The sequence below is a fragment of the Phalangium opilio genome, unplaced genomic scaffold (genome assembly GCF_054372755.1).
Source record: "Phalangium opilio isolate 3A_F unplaced genomic scaffold, DU_Popi_V2 ptg000003l_1, whole genome shotgun sequence".
Classification (NCBI taxonomy): Eukaryota; Metazoa; Arthropoda; class Arachnida; order Opiliones; family Phalangiidae; genus Phalangium; species Phalangium opilio.
Window position 1 is genome coordinate 5,157,120 of NW_028324145.1, and position 26,061 is coordinate 5,183,180.

The following is a 26,061-nucleotide window of genomic DNA, read 5'->3' on the forward strand; positions in this document are numbered from 1 at the left end:
ATCGAAATACTAAACGTTGATTGGGCACTATCATTCGGGTCATTTATGATAGGTCAAAGAAAACTGGAACCTCTCTTTGAGTTTAGAAAAGACCGACCACCTGATGTGATATTTCGATTTTGATCCTTTCTCAAATAATCTTTAGAAAATGTTTAGTCTCTAATTAGTCCTAACGAAGAAAAATAAGGGTAATTAAAAGTTCCAGGGATTTACTAAAAATAGAATTACAGGAAGAAATTTTAACGAGTGGTCAATACGATTTTTCGAGATTTCCGGAAATATTTGGGGGGGGGGGGGGTTTAAGGCTTAGAATTTCCAAGGCATGGTGTACAAAACTAGTCAGAACATCATCTGCTAACTTATATAAGACGGTTTGTTTTTGTCTTAACTAGCGTCTTATTTCTAAAACTTTCGTTAAAGTTGGTGGAAGAAAAGTGAAGCTGTATCATTTAATTTCGAATAAAGGTTTCCACTATTATTAAGTATTATTATAAGTCTATATTGCTGATGCATTTATGAACACTTGCACTATGACGTCATAATCCATTTTAGTGTAATTATATTACGTGTCTAGACTTTAAAACGACGGAATTTATATAGTCTTAAATCCCTTGGTGGAGAGTGAAATTGTTTTCGAATTTGAGAAAAGTTTTTAAATTGCTTAGACGTAAAAGCTATAGGAAGTAAAAGTCAAAGACAGTTTAATAAATACGGCTGCAAAGTCTCGAAAATTATTCGTCAAAATGTTTAACGTTTAATAAAACGTGTAAAGATGTTATGAGTGTTACTCCGTTAAGCCTATTTCTAGGGAAGAACCATTAAAATACATAATAAACTTAAAATGTGAATTCTTCAGAATACAAGTTGGTCGATCCTCTAAGATCTAAATTTAATTCTACTCCCACGCAAAGCAAACAATAAAGGCGACCCCATTCTGTAATCAAATAAAGGAAAAGGTGGTTTGCCCAATTGACTTGATTTACACTTAAGCCTAACGGGAGGAAACCTGTTCCCACTTTACTTACAAACCTTACCTCCCATGAGAACAGATAACTTCTATTTATAAACCCAAAGTTAAAAAAGAAATCTTTCTCACCAGCAAAAGAAGCCAGCTTGAAGTGAGATCAATTGAGTCGTTGACTGAAAATAACTGTTATTCTGTCAGATAATACTCAAAGAAAGTGTTCGTTCGTTCGTACGTTCGAGAGATATCAGTGAATTCGAGTTTAAATTGGGACCAAGGCTTAACTCGGATAACTTTGTAAAAGAAAAGGGCGCGAGAATGTTTGGCTTCGTATACAATCAAACTCTCTCAATTTCAAGGGAATGCTTTAGTTTCGGTTTGAGTGTAACACCAAATCCCTTCTCTACAGGGCTAGGCCTAACTTACTCTCCTTGGAAGAAGAATTCGTATTAGAGAAGGACACAAACAGCCTTTTAAAGCCATGAATCAATACACAATTTTATCTGGCGACTGCAAAATATAAGACAGGTGAAAAAGAATGGATTTCTAACTATAGAAGAAGAACTACACACACACACCCTCAATTTTACTCTTCAAACGTGCGTAAGAAAGGTTTTATAAATAGAACACACAATACTCTAGTAGAAGTATACTAAGCACGCATTTTAGTTTGTTATCAAATGCCTATACAATATTGAATAAATTCAATCCTAATGCTTTGAGGTTCAATGGTGTTTTAAGCCTTTGCTTTGAGTTAGTTTATTTTTGACTAAGCCTTGTCTTCAAAAACTTAGTTTCGGTATATCATAGCCACCGGAGGGAAAAACCGTAATATTTTTAAATTATGACAAAAATGTGTCAAAGAAAATAAAATGCAAGAAGTAAAGTATAGATAATGCGAGACTGAAGAAAAAATTCCTGTATTGACAACGAAATAGTTTTATTTTTGGTCAGTATATACTGAAGGAGATATACATTTTCTTTTCGGGATAGGAGGGAGGTGTTTTGTCGTATTATTATATTACAGTACACAAAATGTTCTATTTTCGGTATTTTTGTCAGTTGTTTTGTACAAACACAAGAATATCTTTAAATTTTCATCTTTAAAATGGAAGGATGAATTGGGTTATATTTGATTTGTTTCGCGCTAAAATTAGAGTTAAATGTCCCCTTTTTTCTGGATGGTCGAGTAAAGATGATTAGGCTTAGCAGTCACTGGAGTTTGAATTAGGCCTAGTAATGCACACAGTTATTTAAGAATGGAAATAAGCAAAAAAAAAAAAAAAAACACGCTTCGACCAGATTACTTTTGTAAATCATCTGGGCCTAGTATTAGGCTTAACAAATCCAACAGAAAATAGGCTTAACTCGTCTCTCGTGTTCGTATAGTTTTGAGTAAGCATCATCCATTCCATTTTAAAGATATTTCGGCTGGTCTAAAACGTATGGGCTTTGAAATGTTTTACATATTACATTAGTTACGTAGAACGACGTACATTCCGCGTTGTTATTTGGTTTTTTGTTTAGTATTTGTTTTATTTATATCATGTATAGCAACATTACCTGGGATTTCTGTTCATTTTATGGTGGGTTTAATATAGTTTTGAGGTATGTATATATATGTTTTTATACATATAATAGTAACTATTTATATATAGGCCTATGGGGCAAAATTACGGGTTTTTTTTGTGTGCATACTGGGATAGTATATGTTGTTCGAATCTTAAAATATGATTTTTGGCCTATTTTACGCGGATTATTAAACCTACAATGTAACGCGGACGAATCTCTCTGTATATTTATTTATATAGTTTGAGTTTTTAAAGGGTGAAAAACTTTGTGTGCCTATAATGATATGTTATAATGCGTATGGATTAGAATCCATAGGCTATAACCGTATTCGTACTATAGTGAGGTGTTCTTTATCTTTTTGTTTTCTTAGTTAATAATTAACTATAGTTTATAATTTTACGCGCATCTTTAAGGAAGTGCGCATGCTTCGATAATATATCATGGTTCTTTTAGTGGCACACTTCCCTTCAAGTTATCGCTTATAATTATAAACTTCTACCTAAATTGAATATGAATAATAATAATAATATTAACAACAATAAAAATTTGTAATTTTCCCCTCATTTAGTGAAATTATATCACTCTTAATTCGTTTAGTAAATTTAACCAGTGAGCGATTTGTTGGTGTCAATAAATAAATCAATAAATAGCAATTAAATTAACGTGTTAAAATTAAGGTTTAATTAAACTTAACCCTAATCCGCAGCGCAATTTCAATTAATCCCCAAAATTAATTGGCTGGCGATGGGATATGTTGTTTTAGGGCGACTTTCGCCTTCTGTAAGGCAGCGCAGAATTGTAATTGTAATGAGAGACGGGTGCCGATGACGTAGAAGTTGGTACCAAAGAAGATCCGGCACCTTCGCAACTAGCGTCCGAGGAGCGACAAAGTCGGCAAGTGCAAGTGATGGCATCCGCGGCCGTGTATTGACGAAGAGATTGGTCAACTCCTGGGTCGCAATAACGTAATCTGGTCGTTACCAATCGTCTCTTTTCGTGCATACAAACTTGGTGGAATGATTTCTTGAAAGGGAACCTCCAATCGGCTATCTGAATCAAAATACAACCCCATTGCAATCTCCTCTCATTTCAAAAATATTCTCTGCCGAGAATCTTTGGAGGGTTCAAAGCTAAGGTGAAGGTTAAATCCAGCATGCCGATGATCTTTGAAAGTTTCTAAGCTACTGTTAGGGTTATTCCGTAACCACGAATCCATGCCAAGGATCTTCGGAGGATTCAAAGATAAGGTTAGGATTGAATCCATGCCAAGGATCTTCGGAGGATTCAAAGATAAGGTTAGGATTGAATCCATGCCAGGGATCTTTGGAAGTTTCTAAGCTAGGGTTAGGATTAATCTGTAAACACGAACCCACGCCGAGTATTTTTGGAGAGATCAAAGCTAAGGTTAGGGTTAAACTACTAACACTAATCGATGCAAAGGATCTTTGGAGGTTTCAAGGCTAGGGTTAGAGTTAGGGTTAAACTGTTAAGAGGAATCCATAGAGCTAATAGAAATTACTGAGCCCCATATCTATGGACTGAGCTTGTGTGTTGCTCGTCAGAGTCGTCACACGTCACAATTCTGACGTCTTTTATAGGCACGGTTCGACGCTCAGCGAGATAAATTAATAATAAATCTAATTGATCTTTCTAAATCGAAGTGAACATTTTGAGATAAGCGCAATTAGCTTCTACGGATTCCCGCTTAGTTTTAAGGATGCCTACTTCGCCCGAATCGCATCGACCCCAACATGACATCGTCTTAACGTAATCCCAACATTGTCTTCCAACATGATCGGTTCGGACAGCTTTGTACGAGTATTCTCTTCTATGACATTCCAAAGTGGTCAAAGGGTTAATGGCCGTCAAGACGGTCAGTAAAAGGGACCACGTCATCACTTCCGTCATTAACCGGCGCATTTTCATGATGGATAACGAGTGTAAAAGTACTTCCGCTATCAATAATCCTCTCTCTTTCTCTCTCCGGTATCTGAAATACAGGAAGTTAAGAGTTAACGTATTGTCTTGATAGGTAGAACCTAGAGTTCTTAAAGGGAGAATGAGATGGTCAGACAATCATTTCCAAAAAAACATTCAGATTCATAAAATAACTTCAAATATCATTATTAAAATTTACAAAGAAGTGTTACCTTGATATTATACATATTTTTGAAAATTTCGAAAAGTTTAGGTGCTAAGCCTAATGCTTATTTTTGACCAATTAGTGACCGTGATAGTAAAAAGGGTGGGCTGCCAGCTGAAGCCTTTGCGGCCGCTAATTGGTTAGCGTTTCAAGTGGCTGCTTTAAATCAAAAATAGTAAAACCGTTGAAACTTTGAAAATTTAAAACTGATTATATTATTGTAGCCTTTGTTAAAGAAATTTATGTTTTTTTTTTAATCTAAAGCGATCAGAAAATGTGGTTTTCTTTTTGTCATTTCATTTTCCCTTTAAGCCAGTCTTTAGTAATGGCTGTACTATATTAAGATTAGGCGTTGCAAAGGTTCAAAGGTCACCTTCAAGGGATTATTCTTGGTTATACTTAACTAAGGATACATTAAACCTTATTAATTAAAAGTATGTAATTAAGTAAGAACAAAATGAGGGGATAATCTTTAGTAATTAGCAAAAATTAAGTGCGTGGAACGAGTAAGACAACATGACAATATTTCCGCGGAATAAAAATAGTAAACTATTCTTGGATGTCGTTTCATTTTCCTCGTTATTAATTTTCTCGTAAATTTCAATGTCACCAGTCAGTAAACTCAAAGGCCAAGGCAACATAATTCATTTCTAATCTAAAAGAGCCAGGTGACATAGGCGAGTAAAAACATTACAGCCTGTTGGCTTTTACTGAACGTTACAACAGAAAAAAAAGAAAAAAACGTTATTTTTGGATTCCCAGTGCACTATTCTTTCTAAAAAGGGTCTGAACCATCATTAATCTTTCCTGTTAATTTAATTTCAAGTAATTTGAATAAATATCATTAGATTTTATTATTTATTTTTTTTCTTCTGCTTAGTTCTTTCTTCTCTGTCTTTCGGGTATTAGGCTTAAGGATTTGGCTTATGAAAATGTTGGGTGGTGCCATGCGGTGTTGTAGTCGGACGTTCTTTCTTTTTCTAATTTAGGGTGAGGGGGTGCGTACGGCCAACCTTATCCGGTAACAATGGAGAGAGTGCCTTATAGTTATTTTCGATACCGGAACAGTACCCCCGCGTAAAAAGAAAGCGCGACAAAATGGTTCTAGACACGCACTACAGTTATGCAATCACAGTTTTGATTAGAACTTGAGTGTATGTACGAACATGGTGGTAGAACCAATGAAGTGAAGAAGCAAGTTAACAGTAGGGGAAGAAATTTTTGTTCGTCAGGACGTTTTGGTTACATCCTGGCAGCCATTTTTAAAACATGGCGTCATATTCAAACCACGAATACATAAAGCTTAAAGAAATCATAGTGTAACCATTTTCTCAACGTATCTAGGTGGAAATTGTGGGAGGAGATGTACGACGAATTTTACTTCGCAAATAATTTATCTCGCTCAGTGTGAAGTGATATCTAGTTTATTAGGCAAAAGGTATAAATTCGCCACATTTCCACCTTTATCTCCAGTCCAAACGTAGATCCGGAGTTAATCTCCGCCTCTAAATTACAACCACCATCTGATTGGTTCTTGAAAACTCACGTCAGCGCGACGCGAATGACGAAAATTACGTATTCTCCGACTGAAGAGAGGTGGAATAGCCTAGGCTCCTCTTACGTCCCCCCTTGTATTTTGAAAGGGGGAATGGGACTACGGCGCGAATAATTAGGCATCTTATACCTTCTCCCTAATAATATCACTTCTTGGTTGAACCTAACGCGCGCCATCAGACCTCGCGTAGCTACCAGCCAATGACGGATAGTAAGTACTTAAGCCCGACCCACAAACCCAGCATAGAAATTAACATGGGACATATGGAGGCATAATGATTCCAATTAGCTTTATGCATTCCTGTTCAAATCTTTAAGGCATAAAAATTGGTGTACGGGATATAGTGAGCCGGTTTACTAAATGTTAGTGAAATTGGTTGAAACATACGAACGTTATTGCGTAAGAAAGGATATTTTTTTTACATTTTTGCCCGCTATTTTCCAAGATTGTAAAAATCTTTCTCAGTACCTTACGTGTCAGTAAAATTGCAGCTTATTAGGACAAGCACGCCTGGTTTACTGGCAAATTTTTAATCATACGCGCAGCTAGTTGCCTAAAGCGCAATATTGTTTACCAAGGAACTAAATGGGAAAGACACGGGGGGTAACACTCTTGCCACTCATCTTGCTCTTTAATTAGCGCCTGTGTTGATACGCTTTTTGTAACATGTCAATGTATCAATCCCCTTTATAAAACAGGGTGTTTCTGAAAAGTCTATCAGAAATTAAGGGGGATGGATGTTTCTTTTGGGCAATTTGGAGTCAAAAATAAACTATGACATTTTACCCTTAGGGACACCGTTTTCAAGTTATGTTTTGAGTGTTTTACGGATGACCTCTTAAATTTAATTGGTATTGTCTTTTAGGTTCTTAATTTAATTAAGGGGTTATCCGTAAAACACTCCAAACATAATTTAAAAACAGTGACCCGGATGGCTAAAATGCCATAGAAGATTTTCGACTAGAAATCGTTCAAAATAGGACATCACCCCTTAATTTTTGACAAAACCTTCTCGATACTGAGGGTTCTCTAACGCCTTTTTTACCGAAGGAAATTATAGAGTTATCCATTTACATGTACTTCAAGTAGATTAACTTCTGTCAGGAATCTGTTGGATCGTTAAGAACACAAGACAAAATGAAAATCCCACTATAATATAACTAAGTTTGTACGCACTTTGGGACTTAACCTGTGACGTATGAATACTCCAACCTTAAATCTCGTAGAAAAGAAAGTAGTTTGCCATAGAAATAAATCTACCAACTGCAGCTCGACGGGTTACATATTATAATATAAACCAAACCAACCACACACACACAAAAAAATGTGAACAGAATTCTGATTTAATAATTATTCAGCGAACTAGCTTTGGTTTCCAATATGGCGGGCGCCCCTTTTTTGTACCTCATTACCATATACGGGAAATAAGGGGGTGGTACTTCTATAGGTAAGGTATATTTAAGGATTGCGGGACCCCACGCAAAATCTTAATGATAATTTAACTCGAATCGGACTTGCGTCAAATATCAAGACCTATTTTTAGAAACTATAGAAATCTTTTTTTCCTTCTTCTTCATTGTTTCTCACTGAGAATTAGGCTTATAGCTGACCAATAGGAAAGGGGCTGGAAATCAGGAACATACAGTATAGTATTTGATCCTGGGGGAGGGGCCTTAACGGGAGGGAACTGTACGTTAATTGAGATTCCTTTGAGTTTGAAGCTGGCTGGATTTAACCAAAGAGGGTAAAAAGAATGGGAGTTGAAGCTAGAAGCTTTGACGCTTAGGTATTTTGGCAAATTGAAGCTAGCAGCTTCGTCGCTTGTGCAATTTGGGAGTTGAAGGTAGCAGCTTTGGTGCTTGGGAATTTTGGGAGTTGAAGGTACCAGTTTTGACGCTTAGGCATATTGGGAGTTGAAGCTAGCAGCTTTGGTGCTTGGGCATGTTGGGAGTTCCCACTTTTCTTTTTTATTTAGTTGTTATCTTTTCCTTCTAATATCTGTTTCATGGCATTTCAACCAATTAGAGGGCGCGCAAACCGGAAGCTTAGAGGCAAACTTTCAAAGTGAGAACACTCTGCAACCAAGCCTTCTACTCCCCCACTTTATACCCTCTTTGCCTTTGGTTGTACCCTAATGACATTTAAGAATAGGAGGTTGTTGAATTTGGGGTATTGAACCTAGATATTGTTACTAAAGCAAAGGGGATACTCATTTCTCTATGGGTTTAGGGACAACTGACGTTGTAGGGCATGTAGGATATCACGGTTAAGTGTCGAGATCACGTCGTAACACTTTGACCTATGAGAAGAAAATGTTCTTACTATATAATTGTGATTATCCTTAACTGAGAACGGATTATTTTTCCGATGAAATACGTGTCTTAACACTTACGATTCCGTTAATTGATTTTAATTCAGAACCACGAGTAAGTTAATCTTTCTTGACCTATTTTTCGTTATTTTCCTAATTCACTGTTGCCACAAATGATTCAGATTCAATTCCCAAAGTTTCATGGACTATTTCACATTGTTCTTCCTGAGTTTTTAAGATCAAAAGGTGGAAATTCTTTAAGTATACTTAACTTAAAAACAATCGTTTTAATGAATAAATTCCTTAGGGTTGTTTCAAAACATTTGTTATGAGACGTTCATATTTGATATTATTTTCGAAAATCCAAGAAATGTTCTGGACTAAAAACAAATTAACTTAGTTGCAATTCTAAAATTTCCCTGATCTGTCGGCTCATTTTGATGTTGCCTTTGACTTTTTATGGTTTTATAGACTTTTCTAGCCCATTTGAAATTCTCCGCTCTTTTTTACTGTCGATTTTTGACATACCCGACCTATATGGTTAATTTTGAAATTCCCTTATATTTTTTTGTAGGTTTTCAATAGTATTGACATGTCGCGCTTTAAATCTGCATAAATATTTGGTTTATCTCTACTTGATTTCGGTTCTCTCAAAGAATCACAAATAAAACATCTCCCTTGACATCATAAAATAACATTTCTTTTGTTTTGAATAAAAAACACCACAACAACAACAAAAACTAAAATAGATATACTTTTAAGAGTCGAGTAAAAAAATAAATTATTTTTAGAAACCTTTGTGCTTTATGAAACGTATAAATGGGTATATTTTATGACACCGTGGGAATATTGCTTTCAAAATTACAGATAGCCCAAAAGAGGTAAAGAGAGAAAAGAGAGCGAGCGAGCGAGCGAGCGAGAGAGAGAGAGAGAGAGAGAGAGAGAGAGAGAGAGAGAGAGAGAGAGAGAGAGAGAGAGAGAGAGAGAGAGAGAGAGAGAGAGAGAGAGAGAGAGAGAAGAAAAAGCGAACAAAAACAAACTCGTTTAAAAATAGATTCTATATAAATCGACTTTTGTTTTTCGTTCCATTGTAGATATAGAGTCATTAATAATATAATAATAACAAATAGCCCTCGTGAACCATCGGTTCTTAAAACGATACGATACCCCTCGAGGGGTTGATCACTAGCGTTACAAATACCAAGTGGCAAGTGAACATAATGGTTAGGTTGCGTTATAAAAAAATATAAAATCTGGAATTCAGGGATTATTTGAATATTCAATAACGATTTAAACAATCTATTCCAACTTCATAAACATTCTTCTCCGAAGCTAAAAGTTCTAATCGATGTACAAGGTGGAAACCTTCGACAGCAACCAGTCTAAATACTTCTTATAACTCTTTGCTTTTATCAGAAGGGGATAATAGAAGAAGGATGACACTCTGTATCCTCTTAATACATTAGTTATGTACCATGATTCTTCCCAGGCGAAGGATCCCTTTTTGTTCGTTCTCCCGCTAATCAAACTTCAGATGGGCATCCCACCGTGGTAGGGTGAATTCTATAATTACTGGTTGGTACTAAATCCTCAGCAATCAACCCACAAACCTTGATTGTCTTGACGTGGGACAAAAATCCATAAGCGCATGCGCCTTGGCAAATAGTTAAGAGCTAATAGAGTAATGATGAGGGAACTATTTATCGCGTATGTGTATGATTCGGTTTGGTAACCTTGCTCTAAATGTAAAATGATGTTGGGAAGAATCATGTTACAATAACCCCACTTTGTGGTACACTTCTCTCGAAGAGAACTATTATATACTTCGGGTTTTATGAAGGGAATTTACAGACGTTAAATGAGTAATTGCAAGAACTTGAATTCAAGAAACTAAATGAACCAAAAGCCAATGGTCATCAAGGCAGGGGTTTGTGGTAAATTGTTTACGAGCTGCATTAAAACTTAATTGTGGTGCGTATTTGATTTAACAGAACAATATCAATTAAAGATATAGCACCGATTCATTTAATTACTCTATAACACCTAAGTGTTTGGAGAAGCACCAAGACTGGTTGCCAATCATTATAATCACGCTAAGCCACTCTCACTCTTGTTCGTATTGAAACAAGGAAGTGATCCGCCCCTCGGATACCTATCACAAAAGGCGTTGGTTTGGGTATAAGAGACTTGATCACACTAGACGAAACAAGTGGTTATTTATGAGTATTTGGCGGTTTACAGATAGAATAGGGGGTCATATGTTGTTACTGAAAATAAAAGAAAAATGAAACTGGAATTGATCTGTAATTCACTATCTTGAAGTTTGAGGTGAGAGATGAATTATTATTGTATTGTATACCGAGAAAGACTAGCGTAACATTCTTTGACTTCATTGTAATTGTCTCCAAGTCGGAGAGGAGAACATTGTGGTTTGTTATTTCGTTTCCGAGTAGATAAAATTGATCTATTTTGATCACATTTGATTCATCCGTTACATTGCAGGATTAAAACGCAGCAAAGGGGGACAAAACAGTGAAGGATTTCCAACGCGAAGCCTTCTTAGATAGTCTCCTTGAGACGAAGGGCCAGTCACTCAGCGTAATCGGTGTACACGCAGTACTTTTGGTTGTACCGAGAAGCGATATCTAGTTTACTAGGGAGAAGGTAAAAATTCACCACATTTCTAGCTTTATCTCCAGTCCAAACGTAGGTTCGGCGTTAATCCCCGCCTCTAAATTACAAACAGCATCTCATTGGTTCTTGAAAACTCACGTCAGCGCGACGCGAATGACGAAAATTCCGTATTTTCCGACTGAGGAGAGGCGAAATAGCCCGGCCTCCTTTTACGTCCCCCCCATGTATTTTGAAAGGGGGACTGGGACTATGGCGTGCGAATACTTAGGCATCTTTAATCTCCCCCTATTAAACAAGATATCGCTTCTTGGCTGTACTGAAATGATTACTCGTAATCTTTAAAAGCCCTACTAAAATGATTACGCGGTGTACAGGGAATTCGAGAGTGATTAGCCCCTCGCCTAGAGAACACGTGCTCTGTTCGTGGTTGAGCTTTGGAACGTAGTGTACCTTGTTAAGCCTAACTATCGTTTCAAGTTCGGAATGCGGTCCAAAATAGTTTCTTTTCTGGGGGATACAAGAACAATTTCACAAGAAAAAGAAGGAGCAAAAAAATAAGTCGGGATATCATTGCTAGTGTTTGGGACAGCAAGATGACCAATAACATGTAGAATTGACAAGGGTCGTCAATTGAGCTATTAGATTTAGGGTATGGACAGACTATTTTCTTTTCGCAGTGTGAAAGGAACGTGATATCGACACTAGATTGAAAGAAAGAGAGAGAAGAAAGTAAATTGGGAAACGCGACAAGTATGATGAGTTTGCGTCAAAACGAAATTTAGATTGATTGAGGAGGTATGTGCCCAGGGTATTGACACTTTCACACCATGCGTGTCTTGGGTCTCTATGCGAATATTTTGCGTGACACAATAACAAAAGGGTCTTTTACCTTTCAGTAAACGTATCTATGAATTATTTGTGATTAGCTCGATCGGCCGGGGTTTGTATCAAATGATAATTTGACGTGATATTTTATTTAATTTATTGAATGTGTATTCTGAATTTCTTAAGTATTATGAAAGGGTATTAGTATTATAAAAGGGTATTGGGCACTTCTCTAAGTATTATTATAAAAGGGTATTGGGTAACTCTTCAAGTATTATTATAAAAGGGTATTGGAAATTTCTTCAAGTATTATTATAAAAGGGTATTGGAAATTTCTTCAAGTATTATTATAAAAGGGTATCGGGCATTTATTCAAGTATTATTATAAAAGGGTATCGGGTATTTATTCAAGTATTATTATAAAAGGGTATCGGGTATTTATTCAAGTATTATTATAAAAGGGTATCGGGTATTTATTCAAGTATTATTATAAAAGGGTATCGGGTATTTATTCAAGTATTATTATAAAAGGGTATCGGGTATTTATTCAAGTATTATTATAAAAGGGTATCGGGTATTTATTCAAGTATTATTATAAAAGGGTATCGGGTATTTATTCAAGTATTATTATAAAAGGGTATCGGGTATTTATTCAAGTATTATTATAAAAGGGTATCGGGTATTTCTTCAAGAATTATAAAAGGTTATCGAGTATTTCTTCGAGTATTATAAAAGGGTATCGAGTATTTCTTCGAGTATTATAAAAGGGTATTAGGTACTTCTTCAAGTATCATAAAAGGGTCTCGGAATTTCAATATACAAGAAAAAAAGGGGACTAAAATTGAACCAATTTTCTACTTAAAAATAAATAATATGTTTAAGATTATTTCACACGAGACTAAGTTATACAGAAATTCCTTAGTAAATAAATTAATAGTCAGGCATTTTGTTTTTAAAAGGAAATTTAAAATCACTATCAACGAAGTTTCGTGCAAAATAACTCAAAACAAAACTAATTTAAAATTAATGAAGGAAATATCATCTCACCTTGTTCAACAAAACGTTCCTTGTTTTAAAATTTCTTCAGTTCCGGTTTTAATTCGCTCTTCGCTGACTCGTTCTTTGGAAAAGTTTCTTCTTCCGCGAGAGTCTTAAGACCGGTACCGTAAAACTCTTTTAATTCTTCGCGACTCCGTTGACGACTTTTTAAGAGACCGGAAGTTAACCCTCGCTCTTTTTAAACTTCCTCACCGAGACGACCAACAACTGTTTCCGATTGATTATCTTACCGCGGGACAATACTCTTCTTTTCCCCTTAACCTTCAACCGATTATTTTTCCAAGAAATGGGAAAGAAAAAAATTGACGTAAAAATGTAATCGGCGCGAAAAATATTTGATTCCCGCCAAAAAGGGTGATGGAAAGGTGTATGTGTGTAAAGAATTTTTCAGGCTCTGAGGATGATGCTCGGATGCGGAGGTATTCGCGGGAAAAATAGCTTTTTCAAGCTGACGCGCCTATCTTAGAGGACCTAAAGCGGAGCTTCCGTCGCGGTTCTCGCAGAAGCAGCCACCACGGAATAGGCAGAGCTACAGAGAACCTAGCTTGAAAGTTTCCCCAACTTCAGTGCCATCTACCACGGAGTCCCGTTCGGATTAGCCGGCTGACGCACAGGGTCGTTTTATTGCCAGATAAAAAAAAAATACCTTGTTAATTGGGAAAGACCAAGTAAACAAGAGCGACACAGGGACGTTTTTATGGTAAACTTGTATCGAAGTCATCGCATGGATGATGGACCGAGTCTCATAAACTTTCTAGAATATTCTCTCACTTCACAGAGTATCAATAGTAGATACGGAGTGAAATATTCCACGTGTCGTCTCTACTATTTTTAGTAACACTAGTTTAACCTTCATTTAAAATCGAAAAGTTGCCATACAATTTTACTTTGAGGTTTGCAAAACAAACATTATTGTGATCTGTAGATGATGATTAATATTGGATTAAATACTGTAGTTTCCCGAAATACAGGGTATTTCTCAAAAATCTGGTAGAAATTAAAGGGAGTGACTTAGAGGCGAAAATATTCTACGACATTTTGACGTCCGGGCAACCGTTTTCAAGTTTTGATTGAAGTGTTTTACGGATGACCCCTTAAATTTAATTAGCAATCATTGTATTCAATTTCTTAACTTAATTAATGGGTTAATTAATCGTAACTCGAAAACGGTGTTCCTTAGGAAAACAAAACGGAGATAGAAGTTACATTTTCGATATAAAACCGATTTCCCAAAGAACATCCCCATATTTTATGCCAGACTTTTCAGAAACACCCTGTATACTGCCAAAGGAAGGTTAGGGTTGTTAAGTTAGGTTATGTTTTTGATAGCATAACCCGTCCCCAAATTAAAATATTACAATGTCAAGTCTGTTTGTGCTTGCATGGGACTATGGACGAATTGAGTCTTGAGTAAATACGAAGGTCATAACATGACGACCCAAGTATTGTTTTTAGGGCGTTCACTTCACAGTCCGAACATAATCAAAGACACGAAATATATTTTGAGCTAGGTAAGAAAGCGGAAAAGCAGCCTGAGACTGACACCTTTCTTACCTCTCTTGGACTTACACGAGACCGTCTAGGACCTTCGTAGGATTGAATTGTAAAAATAGGTCCTTTAGGAATAGGTCTTGGCTATAGAGATGGACAGAGAAATCTCCATAAGAAAAGGGAATTGGAATGGGTCTTTAATGTTTAAATTTAAAATTCCGGGGAAACATTTCCGGGAAACGAAGATTTATTCAACAGGAGAAGAAGTTTCCTGGAAATATTTAGCAAAACGTTTAAGATTATTGGACGGGGAAACGTTTTCGTTTAAATACACGAAATTCTACTAGGAAATCAACATTTCGAAAGTCATCGGGCATCCATTTTTGAATATTTTTGGTAAAATCATAAGTTCATAAGATATGTTTCATAAAAGTTTGTCACTGGTTACAAACCGGAGCTTGTCATGAAGTGACGTAGGTCATAGATTCTTGGTAAAGCGACGCCTGGAGAGGCGCTGTCAAAGGCTTAGTACAGACTAAATAGGAAGATGGACTGCAAAACCAAGTCTAGTCAATTCTCGCTCGTCGTTCTCTATCGAACTAGCTCTCAGTAAGTCTCTAGCATTACGAAGTACAGGTAGTGTCATACTTATGGAACATATCTTGAGTTTTACCATAAGTCTAGTTAGTACTTGGCTTAATGAATTAAAATTAGGCTTAGGTAAGTCAGAATTTTGAAAGGTACGTTGGTATCAATGGCTCAATTCTTATTTACAATGCTCATGCAGTTATGGTAAAACTAAACTGAAATTTAGCTAACACTTGAACTTTTTTTTTAAATGAATATAATTAGGCTTAGCTCCAAGGTGAGTTAGAATTGCGAAAGTTAAATTAATATTATTGGCCCACGTACAATTCTGGTTTTAATTGCTCTGTCAAATTAGGGCCTAAAGAGTAATTAAGTCCATTAAGATCTCAATGAAACGTTTGACGTACGAGTATTGTCCCATAGGAATGAAAGTACTCAGGTGGCTTGCCTTAGTATTCGATAAATGGGGTTCCTCTTAACTGAATCCCAATACTCCCACGCACTTACAAAACTTTCTGTTCAAACCGTCTTGAAACCTTATTGATTTGTAGCGTAGAGTCAGGAGTTACCAAAAGTGCTGCCACCTTCAGACTAAATTAGACTTTAACCAACCAGAATAAAGTTAAATATGATAATTGCAGAATAGTTCCAATCATGACCTTCGAAGTTAACCCTTTGATTTGATATCTATTTTAATGTAAATCATCACGTGGTAACCTGAATTGCCCAAAGGCATAGCTAGATGTGCCTAGTAGCTCTGTAAACTTCAAGTCCCCAAAACCGGAAATCGATTTCACCGTAGTATTTAATGGTTTAAAATTCCTAACGTTTGACAATATTTTGTCATCACTTTTATAAAGAGTGTCTAAAATTCCCTATTTTTCAGAATGAGACGCAAGTTTTTAGGATGCGAAGTAATATGCGAGATTCCTTTCATGTCCTCATTGGACGGTCTAGGATCGCCTTCCGGTATTGACAACGTATAGCGTTGCATTATAGTCGCGTAGTAAAGAAACATTTCCATGTTAGCCAAGGATTGACCAGGACAAGCCCTTCGACCTAATTGTTGTTAATATTGTAAATTCCCTCTCAAATTGCGCTAGAGTTTAACAATCAAAGACAGTGGCTTCGTAGCTTACCCATTGAGAACGACACAAAAGCGTCGGTTTTGATCAGACCAGTACCTTCCTTGTTTAACATCCTTTCCGGTTTGAACAGTTCCGGTTCGTCCCAGTACTCAGGGTCATTGTGAATAGCCCATAAGTTGGAGATGACGGTTGTGTTCTTCGGGATGCGGTAACCTTTGACCGTGGTCTCTTCGTAAGTGTATCTAAGTAGGTTGATGGGCACAATTGTCCTCCAACGTTGAGTTTCGGTTAAAACGGCAACGGTGTAAGGCATTTTTAAATGGTCACTCCATTCAGGGGTGCGATCGCTTCCAATTACTTTCTGAATCTCTTCTTGGACTTTGCTTTGAACATCAGGGTAGAGAGCGGTGGCCAAGAAGGCCCATTCAACCGTTCCTCTTGTTGTAAGACTTCCGGCTCGAAGGAACATTCCAATGTTACCATTTAGCACCTCCTCTGTTGGCGGTGTATAATGGTTTGTTTTCAATAAGGTTTACTTGAAAAGTAAGTGGGAAACTTACTTGAAAATGTTCTTGGGTCTGCATTAGGCTTAGCGTTCTCGACTAAGAAACTATCGATATAGTCCCTGGTACACTCAGAGTCTAAAGATTTATCATGTTCCTGGATTTCTTTTCTAAAAATTTAATACTGTTAAGCCTAACTTGTTTCAAATCTCATTGCAATAATCACAATTACTTGTTGAATTCCGATAATCTCTTGATTAGATGTAAGGCCCTTCCGTAATTAGACCTCGGTAGGTTGAAGAGCATACGTTTGGCCCATGGGAAGAAGGCATGAGGACTTAATTGTCCGTGAAAGTTACTTATTTCTTCCAAGTACTCGTCTATAATCTTACGCTCGGGATCATTGAATGGTATATGCCTTCCAAAGAGCAAAAACCCTATGACGTTAGCAGTACTTAAGGACAAAAATATATGGAACGACTCGGGACCGCGACTTGAGTTTTCATATTCTCGAATCAAAGTTGCCACTTCATGCTAAATTAATTATATTTAAAAAATTGTTAGGAGATAAAGACGGCAATCTGACCCACACTAGGATTATGAATGTGTTTGTTTAGTTTAGGTAAGGTTTGATTTGGTTCGAATTAAGTTTAGACTTTGCTTCACTAAGATAAGATGGGTTGGGGTTTTTGAGCGTCGGGTTCGGGTTGGGGTTTTTGAGCGTCGGGTTCGGGTTGGGGTTTTTGAGCGTCGGGTTCGGGTTAGGTTTTTGAGCGTCGGGTTAGGGCAGTAGCGTCGCTAGGGTTTGAAATTTGGGGGGGCTAAATCTGGGCAAACTATTTTAAAATTAATATAAGAACTTAATATAAACAAGATGGCCCAATGGCTGGGACTTAATAGTAGCCACATCGTTATCTATTTTATTTGCACATAAATAAAAAGAAAAAAATTTAAAGACCCTAAACAAAAAATCAGAAGTGTCCCACCCCACAGTGGTAGCGTGTCTTACTGCTGCGCCAACCAGCCAGATTCAATTCCCGGGTGCGGTGTGAAAATTTTTTAATTAAAATAAAATCTCTAACTGAGCTCAGCTACCACTATTGGTTCCATTTAAGCTAAAATCTGACAATAACGAAAGCGAAAACCCCGGCCATATACTACGGCTCGGGTCAAACTAAGAGCCTATCGTATACTACAATGCGGCTAAAAATTGCATAATTGGTTCTTTGGAAAATGTGTAGACCTTTAAAACTATCCGTAAATTTGTGTCAACATGAAATTTTTCGTATATTAGAGATGTACAACCTTTTATTGATAAGGACTACGGAACCGATTAAGAAGGGTTTTCACCGGTTTTCACTCGTCTTTGGTTTATTTTTAGTTTTGGTTAACTTTTAGTCCACACTATTGGGACTCCCTTCGAAAGAACATGAAACATTTTACTTGTCTCCATCTGTTTTTATCTTCAAAATTTTACTGTTTCATATTGAAAATTTTTTATATATTGCTACAGAATTTTAGGTTGCTAACAGCCAGTTTTTGGTAGGGTTTACGGATTATTTTGGGGGGGCTAAGTTTGGATTTTGGGGGGGCTATAGCCCCCCCAAATAAGGCCTAGCGACGCCACTGGGTTAGGGTTAGGTTTTTGAGCGTCGGGTTAGAGTTAGGTTTTGAGCGTCGGGTTAGGGTTAGGTTTTTGAGCGTCGGGTTCGGGTTAGGTTTTTGAGCGTCGGGTTCGGGTTGGGGTTTTTGAGCGTCGGGTTCGGGTTGGGGTTTTTGAGCGTCGGGTTCGGGTTAGGTTTTTGAGCGTCGGGTTAGGGTTAGGTTTTTGAGCGTCGGGTTAGAGTTAGGTTTTTGAGCGTCGGGTTAGAGTTAGGTTTTTGAGCGTCGGGTTCGGGTTAGGTTTTTGAGCGTCGGGTTCGGGTTAGGTTTTTGAGCGTCGGGTTCGGGTTAGGTTTTTGAGCGTCGGGTTCGGGTTAGGTTTTTGAGCGTCGGGTTCGGGTTAGGTTTTTGAGCGTCGGGTTCGGGTTAGGTTTTTGAGCGTCGGGTTCGGGTTAGGTTTTTGAGCGTCGGGTTCGGGTTAGGTTTTTGAGCGTCGGGTTCGGGTTAGGTTTTTGAGCGTCGGGTTTGGGTTAGGTTTTTGAGCGTCGGGTTTGGGTTAGGTTTTTGAGCGTCGGGTTCGGGTTAGGTTTTTGAGCGTCGGGTTTGGGTTAGGTTTTTGAGCGACGGGTTTGGGTTAGGTTTTTGAGCGTTGGGTTTGGGTTAGGTTTTTGAGCGTTGGGTTTGGGTTAGGTTTTTGAGCGTTGGATTTGGGTTAGGTTTTTGAGCGTTGGATTTGGGTTAGGTTTTTGAGCGTTGGATTTGGGTTAGGTTTTTGAGCGTTGGGTTTGGGTTACGGTTTTGAACCACAGTTTATTTATGCTTAACACTTATTTCGAAAGAGTTCAATGTCTTACTCTAATAACATCCTCCATTCGCGTCTTCCCAAAGCCAAGATTCCTCAAGACTTGAAGTGAAAAACGTCTCTGGTCTGTCCATTGTTTCCCAACCAAGTGTAGCAAGGCTTAAATATAAAACAAAATAGCTTGGGTAAGACATTACTTATATTTTTACGACTATCCAGCGCGGGTCTAGTCCCCATAAAACTTGGAAGTGGAATATCAATTTCGGACCCCGATCCTAAAACCCATAAAGAGACAGTAAAGCTAGTATACGGATCTGGTCAACTTACAAGAAGTGTTCTTTGCGATAGAAAACGGAGAGTCCGGTGGTCTGCCGTTCAAAGCATCTTTTGAGTAAGCTTCCTTCAATGCCTCTACGTCGCCCAAAACGACGCAAAATTTTGTGCCTAACATTAAACTAAACAATATCGTCTAATTAATCTTACCAAGAAATTAAAACTAAATTAAACAGAAAATAATTTAATGCAGTACCTGTAAACTCCGCCGTACTTCGCTTTCAACTGCGCCAATTTTTCATGAGGACTCGAACTCAAAAAGGGGTAATACCCTAAAAGTGGTACTCCAGTTGGACCGGGTGGTATTGGTAAACCTTTAGGGCTATATTGACCACCACGTAATCTCTCTAACAAACTTCGAACGGACCAAACGACGGCAAAACTCAAAACTATCAAACGTAGCAACACTCCGATGAAATTATCCACATCTCCCAAAATAGCTGACTCGAAAAATGTTTGACCCATCATGTTGATTGAAGACGTGGAATTAGAAACCAATGCTAGACGATCGAATTCTGGAATGACACTGAAATATGAATATCTTTAAACTTATTTAGGACGTGGGTTATTTATTTCCGTGTTTAAATTCTAGCTCAATATCACGACCTACTTGATTACTGGAAGCCAAATCCCCGTAATCGAAACTAACACAAAAAAATCTTGACTATTTGGATAAGTACGATTTGTATATTGTCGTGTCGACAAAGATAATCAATGTTTAAAGGGCATAAAAACAGATAAGATGTAACTAAAAACTTTTTAAACTTCCTATATTATAACAAACATACCCTCGCTAAAGGTTCAAGGCCCGATTTTAATATCAAACGCGTATCTCACTTTTGATTAAGTGAAATTTTAAATCTATACTTTGAAGGGCACGTTTTGAACCGTTGCCAACTAGTTCTTATCAAGAAGTGATATCTAGTTTATTAGGGAGAAGGTGTAAGATGCCTAAGTATTCGCGCGCCATAATCACAGTCCCCTTTCAAAATACAAGGGGGACGAAAAAGCAGGCCGGGCTATTTCGCCTCTCCTCAGTTGGAAAATACGTAATTTTCTTCATTCGCGTCGCGCTGACGTGAATTTTCAAGAACCAATTAGATGCTGGTTGTAATTTAGAGGCGGGTATTAACTCCGGACCTACGTTTGGACTGGAGATAAAGCTGGAAATGTGGCGAATTTATACCTTCTCCCTAATAAACTAGATATCACTTCTTGTTCTTATCAAGGATTTCTATAGTTAACAACAAAACATTACATTTTTGAACATTTCAAAACTGTTGAAAACGGTTTCTAAGCGTCAATAGTAAACGCGGCTATTGACAAAATAATATTTGATTTCACAAACCTTTTAGAGCATCTCCAAGATTTAAAAATAATCCACCATTTAGATTATTTTATTTCTCGAATTTAGAATAAAAGTTATATACTTCAGATCAATTCAACTTATTTGTTTCCAAGGGTCCTTAGAAACACAGAATGAAAAGTTTTATAACACCGTCGCTGAAACAATATATATGAAAAAAAATGTAGTTCAATTCACAGCGTGTAATACGTTTTCCATAATAATAACCTAGAAATATTTTATTTCAATTGATAATCTAAGCCGCTGATGTTTCTTTTTGTTCCGAATTTACGTCATTGAATAAAATAACTGATAACACCTAACCAATATTCAGTTACTTCAACCACAAACCAGGAATAACAATTTTTTTTTAAATTCTCCGATTCTAACTTGCATGGAAGCTGTAAAGTTTAAAATGGAACATGTAGGTATACTAAAAATATATGTATTGAGAACTGATAACTATTATCTGCAATTACTGAGTTTCAAAGCCAAAACTGAATAACATATTTTATTGATTAAATCCTTATAACCTTAATTAACACATATACGTTTTCTAGGCCTACTTGAAGAAAGAAATGACGTAAAGTATTTCACTTTTTCATAACGGAGTCGCATTTTATGAATTTTATTATTTCCTGAAATAAGGAAAAGCCACCAATTTTTACGAATTAGTAGTCTACGGGGTGTAAACTTTCGCCAACAATCAGTCAAGATACTTCTTCTAACGCGTTGATGTTAAGCAGGGAAAATATAAAATTAGATTTACATTTTACAAGGACTTTTATTAGAGTTATTAGAAGAATAGGAATAGTAGGCCTGTCTTTTTCACAAAAATCTTATTTGCCCAAGTGACCAGGGCCGTAAATAAGCACAGGATACTGGACATGGTCCAATAAAATTTTAAAATGCTTCATAATTTTGTTAAGAACTAAGGGGGTCATTGGACAGTTTGACCAATAAATTTTCCAAAGTTTTGATAGCTTGACTATGGATATGCGACACTATTTTTACACACACCAGTAGACAATGTCCTATAAATTTTCCAGTCAAACAGGGGGTCACTGAGCACATGTCCTATAAGAAAAGTTTCTTATTTCCGGCCCTGCAAGTGACGCTTTGTCGATTTTATAGTCACCAAATCGTCGCTCACCCTATTTTAGCATTTAAATTCATCAAAATTGAAGATGGGTTTATTAAGTGGGTTTTTGGTGTTTTCTTTTACGGAGGGTAAAAACACAATAGCACCGTGGTGTTTTTTTTTGGGGGGGGGGAGCTGAGGTTTTTGGATTCGAACCCTGAACACCCACTCTTAGTCCAGTTGTCGTATAGACCACCGATAATTGAAGATACAAAAGTAGCCCACAGTTTATCAATCTACATTAAACCTTTGTGTGGCCATATCTGATAGAACAGAATTGACTTGATTCCGTACCAACTGAAAGTATTGACTGCGCCAACTTATTCAATTAAGTTTGAAGAGTCTGTAAATCCCTCGCTTATTTTCTCACCAACAAGTTAGGGAAAGAAGTGATATCTAGTTTACTAGGGAGAAGGTATAAATTCTCCACATTTCCAGCTTTATCTCCAGTCCAGGTAGGTCGCGGAGCTAATCCCCGCCTCTAAATTACAACCAGCATATCATTGGTTCTTGAAAACTCACGTCAGCACGACGCGAATGACGAAAATTACTTATTTTCCGACTGAGGAGAGGCGAAATAGCGGGTCACCTTTTTTTTTGAAAGGGGGACTGGGACTATGGCGCGCGAATACTTAGGCGTCATATACCATTCTCCCTAAAAAACTAGATATCACTTCTTGGTTAGGGGAAATATCGAGACTGGGTACTGGCGAAATATTCCATCCTGTAAATCTCACTTGAGTTAAAATATCGTCATGATAAATATTCATTGTTATTTCAATATGATCAAGTTCTGGTATGATTTTGCAATGCAATTGTACACCAGTTTGCGAAAGAATCTGCGTCAGTTTAATACCATTTTAATAAATTAATATTAATTAATTAGTATTAATTACTTCTTTCATAAGACCGTATTGATCTCTAACACCGGAACAGTCCCATTCTCCGACTGTTAAAAATACCCCATTTTTGCAACGATCTTTAAGGCGATCTCCAATTAATTTTGGGGATGTTCCATGAAGTGAAAACTGTATCAACTGATCTCTGATAAATATAAAATTAATTTAGAGCGAGAAAAATGACTCCATAAGAAATATCAGAAGTTTATAAGTGTGACACTTCCTACACTTCGTAATGTTAGAGACTTACTGGGAGCAGGGATAGATTTAATGTTAGAAGTAGGAATGGAGAACGGTTAGTATTTACTTCAGTCCGACTCATAGCCCAGTATAGAGCCCCTCCCTCCAACACGTAACGAAAAGTTTAAATTATCTTATTGGCTCACTTAAACTACGTTTTGATGACGTTGCTGACGGGGACGGCGAAAAATACGTAATTCCTTTTTACCTCTGTCGCTATGACCCGCCTCTGACTTTGACGCGCGCCCACGTTACTCTGTTCTCCATTCCTACTTCTAAAATTAAATCTATCCCTGCTGAGAGCCAGTTCGAGAATCTATGATCTACGTCACTTCATGACAAGTTCACACTCACCAGTGACAAACTTATGGAACATATCTCATGAGCTTATGGAAACATAGAAACTTACGTTTCAAATTTAGCATTTTTCATAAGAAGCGCTTTCTGGAAATGTTCGTCTAAAACGTAGACCCCAGCGATCAAAATAAGACCATCAACTTGAAGGGCCTCATCTTCAGAGGAATCCAGCATCACAGCGGATGAAATTAAATGGGCCCCAGCTGACACGCCACTCAAATAAATTTGGCGACTTGGTTGTCTAATATCAGAGTTAATTAAGTGTTAAACATAAACGTCAACCAATCTTGTCCCAATCTTTGACGCTGGCGTTTAAGAGGTTGTTGACAAATTACATAACGCGGGGAGGAGGAAGGTTTAAGAGTTACTTAAGGCCTTCTCAGACGATGCAACTTTCTTGACTCATTCAGATTGAGTAAATATAGTTAATATAAAAAATAAACAGAATCACCAAATTATAAATTGATCACCGACTAATTTTTACTGACTCAACTTTTTGACCCATCAAAAGTTGTAAGGTCTGAAAAGGCTCTTGATGTTACATTGGTAGGGGAAAAGGCAGTGCCGTGAAAGTTGATTTTCTAGTAAAAAACATCATTATAGTATAATTTAAGTTTTTGAAGAAATTTTCGTTAACTTGTCCCTGGCTAAAAACGATGGCGAGAGATTTTAGTCTCGCCTATTTTCCAACACGATTGTCATTATTAAGGAGAAACATTTTAAAGGGTTAAGTGTTTTTAAAATAAACAGAAGATAATTTGTCATAGAGGGATGGGGATGGTTAAAATCCAAAATAAAAACCCAGTCCAAAAAGCCCACGGGTTTTATTGGGTTTTACCCATCATTAAAAAAACCCCACCAAAATCCCGCTTAATAAAACCAACCCATCATTAAAATCTTTGTTAAAATTGATTTCTTTTTAATGATAGTTATAGACATTGTTTCAACTCAAACAATGACTTTGGAATAACAATTACTCCAATTAACTGAACTAATTTAAATAAAAAACCCAATAAAACCCAGAAAAACCGGTGGGCTGGAATTTTAAATAAAATCCGGGTTTTTTGGAACCTTGCATAGAGGAGGTTCATATTCATAAGCTTGTGTTACGTTATTAAAAGGCATGGGGTCCTCCTGATTATAACAAGGCGTGGGCCAGTCAAAACAGGGCTGCAGTTTTTGCGATACGTAATTTGTGAACGAACGTAATCTAATTTAAGCAGACTGAAACACGTGTATACGTAGAATCATATTTAGTTACTACCAGCGGTGCGTTAAAAGTACTTAAACAGCTGCTGGCAAAATAAATAGTCCATTTCAACATCTACTTAAACTATATGGAAACAAACGCTTATAAAAAAATATAAACAATAATGAAAACAATGTTTACACGTAATCTCGGATGGCCTTAACACCTCTACGCACTTCGTCCACCATTTCACTGAGACTAACTTAATTATTAAATAAATAAATAATTAATTTTAAATATTTGCTGCAATTTTCAAGTAATAGTTCAATATTGGAGCAACACCTACGTACCATCTGGAGCCAAATTATACCCTAAAACAGCGGTAACAATCGATTGATTATAAAATTGGTTAGCCACGTATGAATATTCCTCTCGGCTAATTTGAAAACATTATAATAAGTTTTGCATAAATTTGTTTAAATTAACAACTCTTTTACCATCCTGACATCCAAGCGCCACCATGGACAAAAATTAAGATGGGGGAATCCTTGGGTAAAGTATGATATCCGAAGAGATCAAATTTCTCCCTTTCAGATGGTCCATAGGGAATCTGTAAATAGGCCGGAATGCGCCGACGAACTTCGTCCGATTTTCCAACTCGAAATTTTATTTCATGAAGATATTTTTCGCGAATTCTCTCCTCGTCTATCTTGAAATCTCCTTTCTCCCAACAGAATATCATATACGGTTTCTCAAATTCCTTTTTATAACAATTTATTAACATTATAAATTTATATACAGGGTGTTTTTGATAAGTCTGCGCCATAAATTCAGGGGCATTTTCTTTGGGAAATCAATTTTGAGTCGGGCCTTCATTTCAAAATGGAGATAGAAGTTACATTTTCGACTCAAAACCGATTTCCCAAAGAACACCCCCTGTCTTAATTTATGGCAGACTTATCAGAAACACATCCCTGTATTTGGGAACTAATTATACTTCTAAATGTAATTAAAATTAAATGGACAAAAAGTTTATGATGAGTTTCGTATTTAAAAGTTTACCAGATTTTTCATTTGTTCGCGAATCCCGTTCAAAAGTAGTCCAACGGTAGATTCGTAAACAGCATCCATGACTGTTTGGGAATAAAACTAGTACGCTCTAGTGAAATATGTCAATTCGATATCGCTATTGATAGGCAACTGTTTCTGAAACGCAACTGACGAACTGTTCCAACACAGCTTTATACCTTAAATGTGCAAAGGGAAAAGCCTTGACGTTACCTGTACGCGACACACATCAAGGTGTACAACCTGTACAACCTGCACAACTAATACGCAACTGACAATCTGATTCAAGACAGTTTTATACCGTAAATGTGCAAAGGGAAAAGCCTTGACGTTACCTGTACGAAACACACAT

General features: G+C 37.0%; 3 protein-coding genes across 6 annotated transcripts in view; all 3 read right to left on the reverse strand.

Annotated features, from left to right (window-relative positions):
• The window catches only part of Gpb5 (Glycoprotein hormone beta 5), a 31,173-nt gene extending 15,354 nt beyond the window's left edge, over positions 1-15,819 (reverse strand). Inside the window, exons 1-3 of the mRNA XM_089837452.1 lie at positions 13,052-15,819; positions 4,262-4,526; positions 1,097-3,586 (exon numbers count right to left, since the gene is read on the reverse strand). Of these exons, the coding sequence (XP_089693578.1) occupies positions 3,296-3,586; positions 4,262-4,462 (492 nt within the window). The 5' untranslated portion in view covers positions 4,463-4,526; positions 13,052-15,819 and the 3' untranslated portion in view covers positions 1,097-3,295. The remainder of the gene's footprint in view (positions 1-1,096; positions 3,587-4,261; positions 4,527-13,051) is intronic.
• Positions 15,820-15,929: 110 nt separating this feature from the next.
• LOC149717262 (cytochrome P450 2U1-like) lies at positions 15,930-20,938 on the reverse strand. Of its 4 annotated transcripts, none has more exons than XM_089837358.1 (8): positions 20,819-20,938; positions 19,667-19,985; positions 19,465-19,592; positions 19,190-19,296; positions 16,966-17,267; positions 16,791-16,903; positions 16,282-16,725; positions 15,930-16,201 (listed from the first exon to the last, which is right to left on the reverse strand). In XM_089837358.1, the coding sequence occupies exons 2-8, from the start codon at positions 19,936-19,938 to the stop codon at positions 16,008-16,010; spliced, it is 1,560 nt and encodes a 519-aa protein (XP_089693484.1). In that variant the 5' UTR covers positions 19,939-19,985; positions 20,819-20,938; the 3' UTR covers positions 15,930-16,007. The 4 variants fall into 4 exon arrangements, with proteins under 4 accessions (XP_089693484.1, XP_089693478.1, XP_089693468.1 ...); XM_089837352.1 differs by lacking the exon at positions 20,819-20,938 and adding an exon at positions 20,081-20,325; XM_089837342.1 differs by lacking the exon at positions 20,819-20,938 and adding an exon at positions 20,081-20,325 and having other exon boundaries at positions 19,667-19,996.
• Positions 20,939-21,292: 354 nt separating this feature from the next.
• Positions 21,293-25,843, reverse strand: LOC149717263 (kynurenine formamidase-like). The gene is made up of 8 exons (XM_089837390.1): positions 25,704-25,843; positions 25,139-25,401; positions 24,992-25,077; positions 24,843-24,903; positions 23,505-23,693; positions 22,853-23,000; positions 22,694-22,795; positions 21,293-21,453 (listed from the first exon to the last, which is right to left on the reverse strand). The coding sequence occupies exons 1-8, from the start codon at positions 25,770-25,772 to the stop codon at positions 21,409-21,411; spliced, it is 963 nt and encodes a 320-aa protein (XP_089693516.1). The 5' UTR covers positions 25,773-25,843; the 3' UTR covers positions 21,293-21,408.
• Positions 25,844-26,061: the final 218 nt, after the last annotated feature.